Source organism: Malus domestica, chromosome 17, assembly GCF_042453785.1.
Source record: "Malus domestica chromosome 17, GDT2T_hap1".
NCBI classification, from domain to species: Eukaryota; Viridiplantae; Streptophyta; class Magnoliopsida; order Rosales; family Rosaceae; genus Malus; species Malus domestica.
Window position 1 is genome coordinate 4376590 of NC_091677.1, and position 12656 is coordinate 4389245.

Below are 12656 nucleotides of genomic sequence, written 5' to 3' on the forward strand. Positions count from 1 at the left end.
AAAAAAAAATTGATAAGTTGAAATGCATAGCAAATCAGTAATTATTCATATTAATTTGAGAACAATATGAAATTACTCATATCCTCTCACGGCTCTGCAGGCAAAAATCAACATCTTGGGAGGTTGGTGATGAAGACGATTGTGAGGATGACATTGCTAACAACTGTCGCTTGCTTTATTTTCTACAATATTTCTGTGCATCCTTTCAGATTTCTACCGGATTAGGATTATCTCTCCTCCTATTACCATCCCCTTCCATCATCTTCTCTCACACTCTTCTTTTTGTCCTTTTGTCTTATTCTCATATCTGCTATACTCATTTTGTGTACGTGTTGGTGCTTCACTGCCCAACGTTCTATGCCATAAAGCATTGATGACCTTATTGCCGTCCTATAAAATTTCCCTTTAGCTTTAGTGACATACGACAGTCACACAACACACTTGAAGCACTCTTCCACTTTATCCATCCAACTTGGATTCTATGATTGAGGTTTCCATCCAGTTCTCCCTTTTTTTGCAAGATAGATTAAAGATAGCGAAAGAGTTCGCTCATTGATACTTCTTGATTTTTAATCCTCAACCCTAACTCATTTGAACCTTCGTTCCTACTAAACTTGCACTCCATATACTCTGTATTTGACCTACTTAGGCGAAGACCTTTAGATTCCAACACTTCCCGCCAAAGGTTAAGCTTCGCATTTACTCCATCAAGAGTTTCATCTATCAACACTATCCCCTAATTTTTTTGGTTTTTGCAATTTTCAATTTTGTACCATTCCATATACATATTCTACCATTCTTCATGTCTCCATCTCTATCCAAAAATCTCAAAACCGAAAACGAATGATTACTGAACGGTCATAAGTCAATAGCTACAAACATACATACATAATACACAAGCATGTTTGATATTAGTTGGTGCAGGTGCATGGAAACAAGGAGGCTACAGTTGTGAAAAATACACTAATGAATTTCATTTAATCTTTCAACAACCCACTTCATGTCAGGCCTATATTGTGGTAAATTTATGACGCAATACCAAGCGATCTTAAAGTACTGCGATAAATGGTCTGCTGCAACCAATAGGATGGGGTTACTTGGATCAACAATGTAATTAGCCACCATCATTTTAACCCATTCCACCACGTCCATCTCTTGGGCGTCAAATGTTGTCAACTTACTCGGCCGCCTCCTGGTCGCAATCTCCAACATCAAAATGCCAAAGCTGTAGACATCACCCTTTGTTGTGGCCCTGTTAGATCCTGCCATGTACTCAGGAGGCATGTATCCTACAGAGCCATCTGGCTCCGTCGTCACATGCGTATGTGACGCCTCCATCCATCTAGCGAGCCCAAAATGAGCGATGTGGGGCTCAAAGTTGGAGTCTAGTATCACATTTTTCGACTTGATATCCCTGTGAATAATTGGGTTGTCCAAGCCATGCAGATAGGCAAGGCCGTCGGCGACACCTTTAACAATCCGAAACCTAGTCTCCCACGATGAGACAGCCCAACGCCGTGATTCTTCGTGCAGCCAACTGTAAAGATCGCTATTGGCGTAGTACTCGTAAAACAGAAGGTGAGTTGAGTTCCACTGGCAGTGCCCCAAAAGCTTGATAACATGTGGGTGCTGTACCTTACCAAGTGTTTCTTCTTCGGCGCGAATTGCTCGCACGTCAGGGAACCCTACGGCGTTACACTTCTTTACAGCTACACTCATGCCATTGGAAAGTAGGCCCCTGTAGACGAGATCGAAGCTCCCGCCTCCGATGATCATTTCCGGGGAGAAATCTTTCGTGGCTCGCCGGAGCTCAGCCACCATCGATGTTTGATAAGACATGCTAGTACCTAAAGAACAATAAGTCAACATATAATGCAAGGGATACAAATAGAAATATATGTATACACGTACATATATTACTACACCAAATCTGGATTGAGGAAGAAGCTCTGTCGACGTTAAAAGCTTGTTAAACCGCGTAATTTCATAGCCAGTGAAAAGCAAAGCGAAATTAGAGCTAAATTGCTGGGAATTTGCACTGAAATTGCATTTGTTTGTTTTATATTCCAAAAAGTTAAAATGGAATAAGATTTTAAAGGCCTAAGAAATAACAAAGAACCAACCACCGAAAATACATATAGAAAATGTTAGGAAGATCAAAATTTTTAAACTAAATTTGCAAATCAAATGATGTAGTTGTAGATGATTGGATTATTGATCAAGTATCGATTCATGTGCTTGTTTCTTATTGGTGACACATCATTTGATTTGCATGATTTAAAATTTTGGTCTTCCTAGCATTATTCATAAAAAAAAAAATGTTATTCTTAAAAACTAGGCTTATTTTTAGCTACGCCCACAAGAACTTCATTTTGATCTGATTTTGCCCATTGTAACTCAAAAGTCACCACGTTATTCCTTCAAACTCAAAATTTGTTCCATTTTGATTTGTGAACTCTTTCTTCTCCTAGAAACTTATAAATCGTCTCTTAAAGTATATGTGAGACCCAACACCCAATATGACTATTCATATGTGCAACAAATTTAATTATAAATCTCCATTATGCGTTAACATTCAACAATAAGAGAATATTAAATTAAAAAAAATTGAAGAAATGGAAAAATAAAAAAAAGAAATTAATTAGCTTGATGCACCCAAATCACACTCACATAAGAAATTAACAAATCTAATGTAATGTGGAGCGAATTTTGATTTTTTTTACAGACAACTTTCAAGTTTCAGGAACAAAATGGAATCAAAATCGAGTTATAGGGGGCAAAGTAAAACTAACTTTGAGTTTCAGATAGTCAAATGGTAACTTTTGAATTATAAAAAATAAAATGAAATTAAAATTGAGTCACTTACGTACCTAAAAATAAGCCCAAAAACTATTGTACCATACTTTTAAAACCACCTTTTGTGGCAGCTGAGGTGGACATCTATATCAATGAAATATTCTAATTTATTTAATTAAAACACTAGAGAAACAAAAAATGAAAAACCTATCAAATCCCAACCCGAATTGGCGTCGAGGCCATGAATTGGTACCCCAATCGATACCATAATTGAAAACCAACAGAACAATCCGGTTAGATTCGAGTGACGGGGAGTCTTAAACGGGGAAGATTTTGGTGTATTGGAGAAGTAGAGGAAGGCTAAGGCGGCGGTGGAGGAGCGAAGCAGGTGGTGAGGAGCGGAGGAAGATGGGATTGGAGAGGCGGAGTAATCGGTGGGCCCTACCTTTAATTTTAAAATGGTACAAATGTGGTATACAAAATGTGATAAGTGTATTACTCATATTATATTACTCTTGCGTTCTTCTTTCACTATATTATTATAGGATAATTCTTGAGTACTTACAATTTAGTTTTGTCCAATGATAAATTAACACATGTTTATTATTTTATAAAGTAATGAACATGTCATTAATTTTTCTTGAACTTTAAAAAAATAAGGAACACATGACAATTTATTATTTGGCCAAAAACAATTAACAACCAACATGACCCGTTTACAAGGTCTAAACAATAACATGACAAGTTCTTGCATGATCCTAACTTGACATAAAATGACACAACTTGTTAACGAGTCGAATCGCTATTGAATCACCTGTTAAAAACTCGCTAAGATAACGGGTTAACGCAACACGATCTATTAAAATAACGGGTATAACATAAAAACGACATGAATACGACAAACACGATCCTTTTTCTAGGTCTAATGAAGTGCAAAATTCAATAACTGGGGTATTTTGGTCATACGACCTACCTTATTCGGCTGCAACGGTTAGTAAATCAAATCCAACAGGGATATCGCCGTCTTCTCTCCCAATCACTTAATCCAAACGACCCAAAAAATTAGAAAAACTTAATCCAACGGTTCAAACACACAGAAATTTTAAAAGCTTTATCAGATGGTCCACATATAATCCCCAAAAAAACTAGCCGTTACACAGAGAGCGTCGACTGCTCTAACGTTCCCTTTTTCTCTCCCTTCTCTCCAAATCCATCAATCCATCACCATTCTTCCTTCGCTTCCATAAACACCAAACCTTGATTTTCTTCTCTAAACCCACCAAACCCAGTTGTTTCCGGCGAATCTTCTTTCTTTTCCGGTCATATTTTGATGGATTTTATCGGCAGGAACGCCGGAGTGGTGACTCCTGTGAAAGACCAACACGGGTCTCGATACAAGAAGCACGAGAAATCAAGATGCACCGAGAATATGAACCCCAATGTTTCGCCGGGCCCGAAACACACTGCTTCCCCTGCGACGAAATCGGCGGGGAAGTCCCAGAAATCTGCGACCAAGAACCCGAACCCGGTTGTTCGTTCGCCCCGGAACAAGATCCGGGAGAGGAAGTTCATCATTGCGAAGAAGAAATCAAAGAAGGAGAACCCGAACGTCTCCTGCAAGTGCAAAGATAAGGGCAATTCGAAGATGTGCCTCTGCGTTGCGTATGAGAATCTGAGGGCGTCGCAGGAAGAGTTCTTCAAGAAGCGAAACGACGACGTCGAATCGGAGAGTTTGAAGGAGAGCGAAAGAGCTGGGCGTGAACTGGAGGAAGAAATCGAGGAGGGTTTGAGGATTCAGGACCTTCAGATTGAAAATGGGTCGGGTGATATTGACCCGGATAGTGAAATGGGTTGTTCGACAATCAAGAGAAGAAGGGACAAGTTGCTGGAAGAGGCGAGGCAGAGCGTGCCGAAGAGTGGGAAGGTGATGCATTTGGTTCAGGCGTTTGAGAAGCTGCTTTCGATTCCGAGCTCGAAGGATTCGGATGAGCAGAATGGGGAGGAGGATGCGGCGGAAGAGATTGGGAAGAAGGCGGCGAAGTGGGCATTGCCCGGATTGCAGCCTCCTCCTAAGGCGCTGGAAACACAGGTCTCGTCTTCTTCGTTTTTCCCGTCGGACTTGTTCTTGACGTCGGAGAATCTCGGTCTGGATCGGCGAACTTCAGTCTCTTCTTCTTGGGATGGAAGTCTGGGAAGGTTAGCAATTGTACTTGATTATAGTTAGCAACTTAGTATGAGAATTTGATGCACATCAGTTGTTTGTTGTATGTTCTGACTGAGTTTGGTTGTGCTCTTTTGACTAAACAGTGTCTCAAGCAGGACTTCGAATGGGGGGCGAAGGAGCCGAAGAAATGTAATTTTTGTCCTTACTGTTTTTACATTCTTTGGAGATTGAAAATGATTGACTAACTCAGGTTACCTTTGCATTCGGGTTCGAATTTCAGAGCTCTGAATCTTCCAGCACAATCGGAGGAGGGAGATGGAAGAAGAAGAAGCAACAGAGAGCCACTAGCGCTAAACCATTCAAGCTAAGAACAGAGGTAAACTGTGCTGGAAATGAACGGTATCGACAAGCACTCGAAAGTTTACGTGGTTTGCGTTGCTTCTAATTTTGTTTTGTGATATCACTGCAGGAAAGGGGAAGACAAAAGGAGGAAGAGTTCACGAAGAAGCTACAAGAGATGATGATGGAGGAGGAGAGACAGCGGATACCAATTGCTCAGGGCCTCCCATGGACAACTGACGAACCAGAGGTATAGATACCAATTCAATGTCCCAAATCACATGAAAAGGACTATATTTAAGTGATTTTATTGCTATTGCAAGACGGACAAGACCGAACCACTAACTTGTATGCATATCTTTGTATTTGTCATCTCAGTGCTTACTGAAACCTCCAGTAAAAGAAATAACAATACCAACAGACCTGAAGCTCCACAGTGACATGCGGGCAGTAGAGCGAGCTGAGTTTGACCATCAGGTGATTTTGAATACTTCAGCCTTAAGAATATGCGCTTTGTCTCCATATTTTCAATCATTCTCAGCTTAGTAGTGCATATAAACGCTGTTTGAAAAAAATTGTTTCCAGGTAGCATTTGGGAAATAAGTTTTGCCTCGATTTTGTAGAATTAACTTTGTGACAACGAATTGCCTTTCCGAATTTGGTTTTAATGTGTGTGCACCCCATCAGGTGGCAGAGAAGATGAGCCTGTTTGAGCAATACAAGATGGAAAGAGAAAGACTGCTGAAGGTAAAGAGTTATTGCACTTGATGAGCTTTCTACGGTGGTAGTTATTCTCGACCTGAATTATGAGTTTTGGTATTGTTCTCTTGCAGTTGGCAGAAGAGGAGGAAATAAAAAGATTGAAGAGGGAGCTTGTTCCGAAAGCGCAGCCAATGCCCTACTTTGACAGGCCTTTCATTCCCAGAAGGTACTTGATTGATCCGATTGTAAACCGATATCCTCAATACGTGCTGCATCCCATTGAACCTTCTTTGTTGAGCGAGATATATTCTGATATTCATAGTATTTATAAGTAGGAGATGTGATACAGTTTTCTTACGTCGAGTTCATGTTTCTTCGTTGTTAGGTCAATGAAGCATCCAACCATACCGAAAGAACCGAAGTTTCATGTGCCTCAAAACAAGAAGATCAAATGCTACTTGTCGTGGGACGAGATGAGCACCTACACTTACGAACATTGAAGACGAGAAAGAACTCGGTTTCTCCTTAGTGACCAATAATCATGGCTTTTATATTTCTTTTCCTCCAACTTATTTCTGACATTACTTTTGATCTTTGTATATGTTTTGAAGCAACTAGTTTAGTTGCAATTTTTCTACCATTAATTTGATTCTTTGAAACATCCTTCTTAAGAGGTGCAAATGTAATCTTATGATGTGACAATCGTCGTTCTTTCTCCGTGAGCACGTAAACTTGGAGCACATATTATTGGGGCCAACTTCCTATTTGATTTGATAATTAGGAGTAAATTGTAGATATGATTCTTTAACTTTAACACAATTGGAGCAATGGTCCCTCAACTAAAAATTCATTACCATTGGTCCCTCAACTCATCAAAATGTGTAGCTGTAGTCCATCAACTAAAAATTCATTATCATTGGTCCCTAAACTTTAATTCAACTAGAGAAATGGTCCCTTAACTCTAACCCAATTGTAGCAATGGTCCTTCTAATATAACTCGTTTTGACAAAATTTTTAACGTAGTTGACGAAAAGGATCATAATTACTTACACACTTTGATAAGTTGAGGGACCCTAATTATGTAAATGATTATTCCAACATAACTTATTTTGACAAAATTTTGACGAAATTGATGAAAATGACTATAGCTACACATTTTAATAAGTTGAGGGACCAATGGTAATGAATTTTTAGTTGAGGGACCATTACTCCAATTTGATTAAAGTTAAGGGACCATTTCTACAATTTACTCGATAATTAATATGCAAAATAATGCGACGGCCTGGCCTTCTTTTGGAAGTTTGGAACTCAAGAATTGAAATGGCCTTCTTTTGGATGTTTAATTGGAACTTGAGATTGAAATGGTATCAGTTTTATATCATATGATCAAATTATTAAGCCTTTGCACTTCTTCAATTATATTGGACCACATCTCTAGAGAAATTTTTTTATTGTGTCCGGAACACAAATTCTACACCGTGTCATTATATAAGGAAATTTTTATATTTTAAATTGATAATTTTTTACTTAATTATTATCCCGTGTTCCAAGCACATTGAAAAATCTCTCGCATGTTTGAATTTGTACTTAGTAGAGAACACTAGACCTATTGTAGTATTAAAGAAATGTACCGCGACTAACGAACCCCTGAATCAAATCTCATTTAACATCCTTGATCATATTCGCTTTGTCAAAATTTGATCGATTTCTTGTAAGCGCCTCCCTAGGAAGTTGACAAAATTTGAGGTTTGGGAGGTTTAGTGAGAGACTATAACCGAGTTTCAAGTGGTTTTGTCTTAAATAAGGATTTTTATTATATATTGTGCTAGAAGAACGAGGGAAAAGCAGCTTACATGAAACAATACACAATTACTATGACATCAACACGTGGAGACAAATTTACTCATATGGATATATTATTAGCATGAGATGGCATTTTAACGATATGTTGGTGCCGTAGACGTCTTTTAACTTTTACGTGAATTTGATACAAAATTTATTGGTTCTTGTTCAAATATGTAACTTAAAAATGCAATAGAGAAAATTCGGCCCTACTCTAGTCTAAAGGAACAGTGACCCGGTGGTAAAGAGTGGATTACGAGACCTCCTTAAAACTAAAAACTTGAGATCTTGGGTTCGAAACTCGTTGTTGGCCTGAAAGGCAAACTTGTGGTCAGGAGAAGGCTGAAATGTCTTTGTGAGTCTTTCCGACCCCCAGAAAGGGTGGATAACTATGTCTTGCCACCAATATATATATATATATATATATATAAAAGGAATACCCTAGTCAGTAGACTTAATTGTCAGTGCAACTAAAAATCTAATAAACCACCTAACTTAGCTTTTCTGGTGACCTCTTATTGACCTTGGTGGAAAATTCTTGAGGAGAAGGGGCTCACTCAGTCCCTTTCGGGGCATCAACGTCACTGCCATCATCGTCAAAATTATCAACCGTGTGTGTCCCTGGAAAGAATTCTTCATGTGGATACAACGTCTGGAAAAGCTGCCAAGTACAAGCATAAATTTCTTTCAAACCCCATGTTTATTACTTAAAAGTGTACAATCGTCACACATAAATGTGGCGATTTGTATGTCAATAAGTATATCCCATGTTACTTGTATACTGCAAGACTATTATAAAGTTTTATATAATTGATTAAAGAAACTAAGGATGACATACCACCGCAGTTGAATCTATGAGATCATTGTAGTCCAGATTCGCATCTGGCATCGGAGTTGAGAGGAAATAACCCTGTTGATCCTGAAATCAAAGTAAAAATCGTAAAATTCATCGTACATCATACAATCAATGATTCAAATCCCATATACCAAATCGACAACCACATGGCTTCAACAAGAAATGGCTACATATGTATGAATGAAGACTACTCGGAGAGTTATGGTTGTAATAATATTTTGCCCTTAGAGAGAGAGAGAGAGAGAGAGTGGCACACCGTACTTAGCTCCTGAACATACAACATGCTCCATAACAAAGTAGGTTTTACTTCTGCATCTTCACTATCAAGAGTGCGATCATAAGGGTTTCCAGAAAGCGCAAGTTTGAGAAGTGCATTCATGGCATCATGTAGCAACATTTTCCCCTGTTTGGCGTCATCGCATAAAACAGAAAAGTAGACCACAAACCTGAAGAATGTCAATTTAACAGATTTATCAAAAGGGTGAAGGCATATTACTCTTTGCACCATGTAAGCATAGGCTGTGTGCACGTATACATGTGAAGACTTTATTGATTTAGCAAAAACATACATGCCCTTTGGACAAACTTCAGCCGAACTTCCACCTATTTGGATTGCCCGGATCGAAGCATCTTGCTCAGGGTACAAAGCTAGCGAGGAAAAAAATGGAATCGACTGATTATGTTCTTGTTACTCATTTTGAACAAAGCACAAAATCAAAACATACTACGTCTTACATCCTGGAGGATATACAAGCAAACAGTTTGATATATCTGGCTTCAGTGAACTGGTTGTAATACATATTCCCCTAGCCACCTTTCGTTTATCATGTTTCAGACTTAAAACTTGAGGACTTGCTATCACGTCTGGTGGAGATGAAATTGGCAGCGATGGGACCTTGAAAGTTGGATCCATAACTAGCTGATCACTATACAAATTCTGACCAGAAGCTAATCTCACACCTTTATATTGGCCACTGTCCTGCAAAAATTCAACATTCAGAAAACCAAATTTCAATTTCTTTCAATCAACCATGTTATATAAGAAACAAGTATAACTATCCTCACTCACATACCTTGTCCATAAGCACGGCAACTGGAACTCGTTGAGCCTGCATGGCAGATTTCTCAGACATAGATAAACATTGCAGCTATTTATTACCCAGTCAAGTTTTTAATAAGTTACATGACTCATGAATTTGGGAGATACACAGGCACAAATACAACAACAAAAAAGTTTTATCCCACAAGGTGGGTCGGCTATATGAATCCTAGAACGGCACTGCACTCATACACAGGCACAAATTAAAAAAAAAGGAAGATAGCAAAGAGTATATGTTAAATAAAATCATTGACACAAAAATAAATAAATAAGTAAAAGCATACATATATGAACAAGCGTGTACAGGGCAACAATGATGGAGAAACACTTCCCATGACAAACAAGTAACAAATATTTGCATGAACTTACACAAACGCAGCCTTTAACAGCAGCGCGGCGGCTTATAACTCCTGATAAGTTCCCATGACCATACATAGGATAAATCATAGCCTCAGGTGCATTTGTCAACCTAATAAGAACAAGAACCATTAGTAACTTATTATACTTATTAACTATCATCTTTGAAATAAATGACATATGACTGAGATAAGTTTCATACTGGAATCATCAGCACACATATGAAACAGTCAACATACAACAACAACAACAACAACAAAGGCTTTTCCCACTGAGTGGGGTCGGCTATATGAATCCTAAAATGCCATTGCGCTCGGTTTTGTGTCACGTCTTCCGTTAGATCCAAGTACTCTACGCCATTGAGATTTTGATTTCAATGAGTCTGACAGGATTCCACCTATTCAAGCTTCATTCTTGTTTCTCCTCTAGACAAATAAACTCAGCTCTACATTATCTTCCTCATATTGATAGTGGATAAAACAAAACAGACCAGATTTGATAGTATTAACACTATATGAATACCAAGTTAAGCATCAGTACAATAAAACTAAATAGAATCTAAACATCACAGGATACCGTGATGGGTGGAGTAGAAAGGACAAAACAAACCTCGATTTGTAGAAGACTGCTAACCGCTCAATCCCATCTCTTGTCTTAAGTATACTTTTACAAGCTTCCAGGTTGTCTTGATCATAGTCTACCATGGCAATGGCATACAAAATAATTCTACAGAGAAGGAAATGACATAAGGTGTCAGCATACCGAAGACAGAATATTTGAGACATAATCGAAACTAGACCGAATAATTAATCTCTGAAACAGCGTGCGGTGAATGCTAATGTAGGTTAGCCATAAATCATAGCAAGGCAATTAGGAACACACATATATTAAGCATTGTGATGCAAAGCAACAAGATGAGAACCAAAAACAAAGCAAATAAACAAACAAACAAACAGAAAAAAGGGTAATGTGATGTATACGATTTGATCTTGTGTGGCAATTCCATTCTGTTTAAGAAATCAACGAAGGGACTCTCCAAATCTTCATCTGAAATTTTCCTACTCTCACTATTTCCTTCACTCCCTTGTTCGTCAGTGGCTGCTTCCAGGTGCTGCCAAACAAGCTTGAAGAACCTCATCAGCTTATTCTTCTCCATGAGGCTTAGCCTCTTGTCTTTGAATATTGCTACTCGAGAGTCTGGAACGTTCCACAACTCCCCAATATCGTCGTAAATGGACTTCATTTCAATGCCCTTGAAACACAAAAATGGTAACACGCCCGATCTCCACAGAAGGTCCGTGGCTTTGTCTGCAAGAAACAAAACCTTGGGCCCGCTAAGGTCAATGTAGAATCTTTTGGGGTTATGCTGGGCAAGGGCTTGAGGGGCATAGGTAACCGTCTCAATGTCGGAGTAGAGCAAGCGCCGGGTGAGGGGTAAGGCAGTGTAATCATCATGTCCCGTAATTGTGGTGGTGGTAGTGGTTGTGGAGGAGGAGGAGGGTGGGGAAGCATGAGAATTTAGGAAGGGAAAGAGATCATCCAGGGGAAGAGAGGCGAAGTGGCCGCCGTAAAATTGGTTAGTGTCAAGGTGAAGAACAGCTTTTCCGGCAGTAGAAGCTGCGGCAGCAATCACGGATCCAGGGAGGCCCGTTCCAATAACAATAAGGTCAAAGGTGCTGGGCGTGATAGGAACGCGGTCATCAAAGAGTTGACTCATTGCTCCGCAACAAAAATATTCATCATAAAATTTTGGCGCCGAATCGCCCGCTTGATTCACTTCGATTCCCCTCGATTCCTTTGCTCGGATCGCGACCCTATTAGGGTTCCTTTTCGGGATGGTGACTGTTTGGCCGGTGCTCAAGAACACTGAAAGAAGATCGGTAGGTATGGAGATTAAAGTTTTTTTTTTTTTTTTTTTTTAACAATTGATATTATTTACCCTAAAAGGAGAGATGAGATTAGTCTCACAATAAACTAGCATAATGTGCTTCAAATTTATCTTTGATGAGAATTAAACATAAGATCTCTCACTTACCAGTGAAGATGAATACAACTAAACCGTAATACTAAGTGACAATGAAATTAAAGTTTTAAACTATATATATTAATCTAAACTACATATTAATAAAACTTTCTTTGTCAATTAAAAGATGGTAAAAAGATAATTTTTTCTTTTACCACAAGGCTTCTCTCAACACTTTGAGATTGATTACGAGGAGACGTATTCCCTGTAATGGACGTCATAACTATTGATTACGAGGAAACGTATTCCCTGTAATGGACGTCATAACTTTATGCTACCTTATCAGTTTGGTAGTTTTCGAAAAGCTAAATATGCAGCTTATGGACGTGGTAACTGCATATCTCTATAGAGATCTAGATATAGAAATCTACATGAAAGTTCCAAAATGACCTCCATTAACTGGTTCAAATAGTTCTAAACTACGAAACACTCTCTTGATTAGAATGAGGAGATCACTCTACGCATTGAAACAATCTGG

General features: G+C 38.8%; 3 protein-coding genes across 3 annotated transcripts; 1 reads left to right on the forward strand and 2 right to left on the reverse strand.

Moving 5' to 3' along the window:
- Positions 1-963: 963 nt before the first annotated feature.
- Positions 964-1821, reverse strand: LOC103442833 (leucine-rich repeat receptor protein kinase EMS1-like). Its single transcript, XM_008381632.1, has one exon. The coding sequence runs from the start codon at positions 1819-1821 to the stop codon at positions 964-966; it is 858 nt and encodes a 285-aa protein (XP_008379854.1).
- Positions 1822-3889: 2068 nt separating this feature from the next.
- Positions 3890-6726, forward strand: LOC103442401 (microtubule-destabilizing protein 60). The gene is made up of 8 exons (XM_008381185.4): positions 3890-4992; positions 5104-5149; positions 5241-5336; positions 5430-5549; positions 5678-5776; positions 5987-6046; positions 6133-6227; positions 6387-6726. The coding sequence occupies exons 1-8, from the start codon at positions 4127-4129 to the stop codon at positions 6499-6501; spliced, it is 1497 nt and encodes a 498-aa protein (XP_008379407.3). The 5' UTR covers positions 3890-4126; the 3' UTR covers positions 6502-6726.
- Positions 6727-7876: 1150 nt separating this feature from the next.
- LOC103421643 (rab escort protein 1-like) lies at positions 7877-12017 on the reverse strand. The gene is made up of 9 exons (XM_070817608.1): positions 11136-12017; positions 10765-10881; positions 10168-10267; positions 9773-9808; positions 9435-9678; positions 9269-9347; positions 8956-9145; positions 8682-8762; positions 7877-8504 (listed from the first exon to the last, which is right to left on the reverse strand). Exons 1-9 carry the CDS (start codon positions 11870-11872, stop codon positions 8397-8399), a joined length of 1692 nt encoding a protein of 563 aa, XP_070673709.1. The 5' UTR covers positions 11873-12017; the 3' UTR covers positions 7877-8396.
- Between the last annotated feature and the right edge of the window lie 639 nt (positions 12018-12656).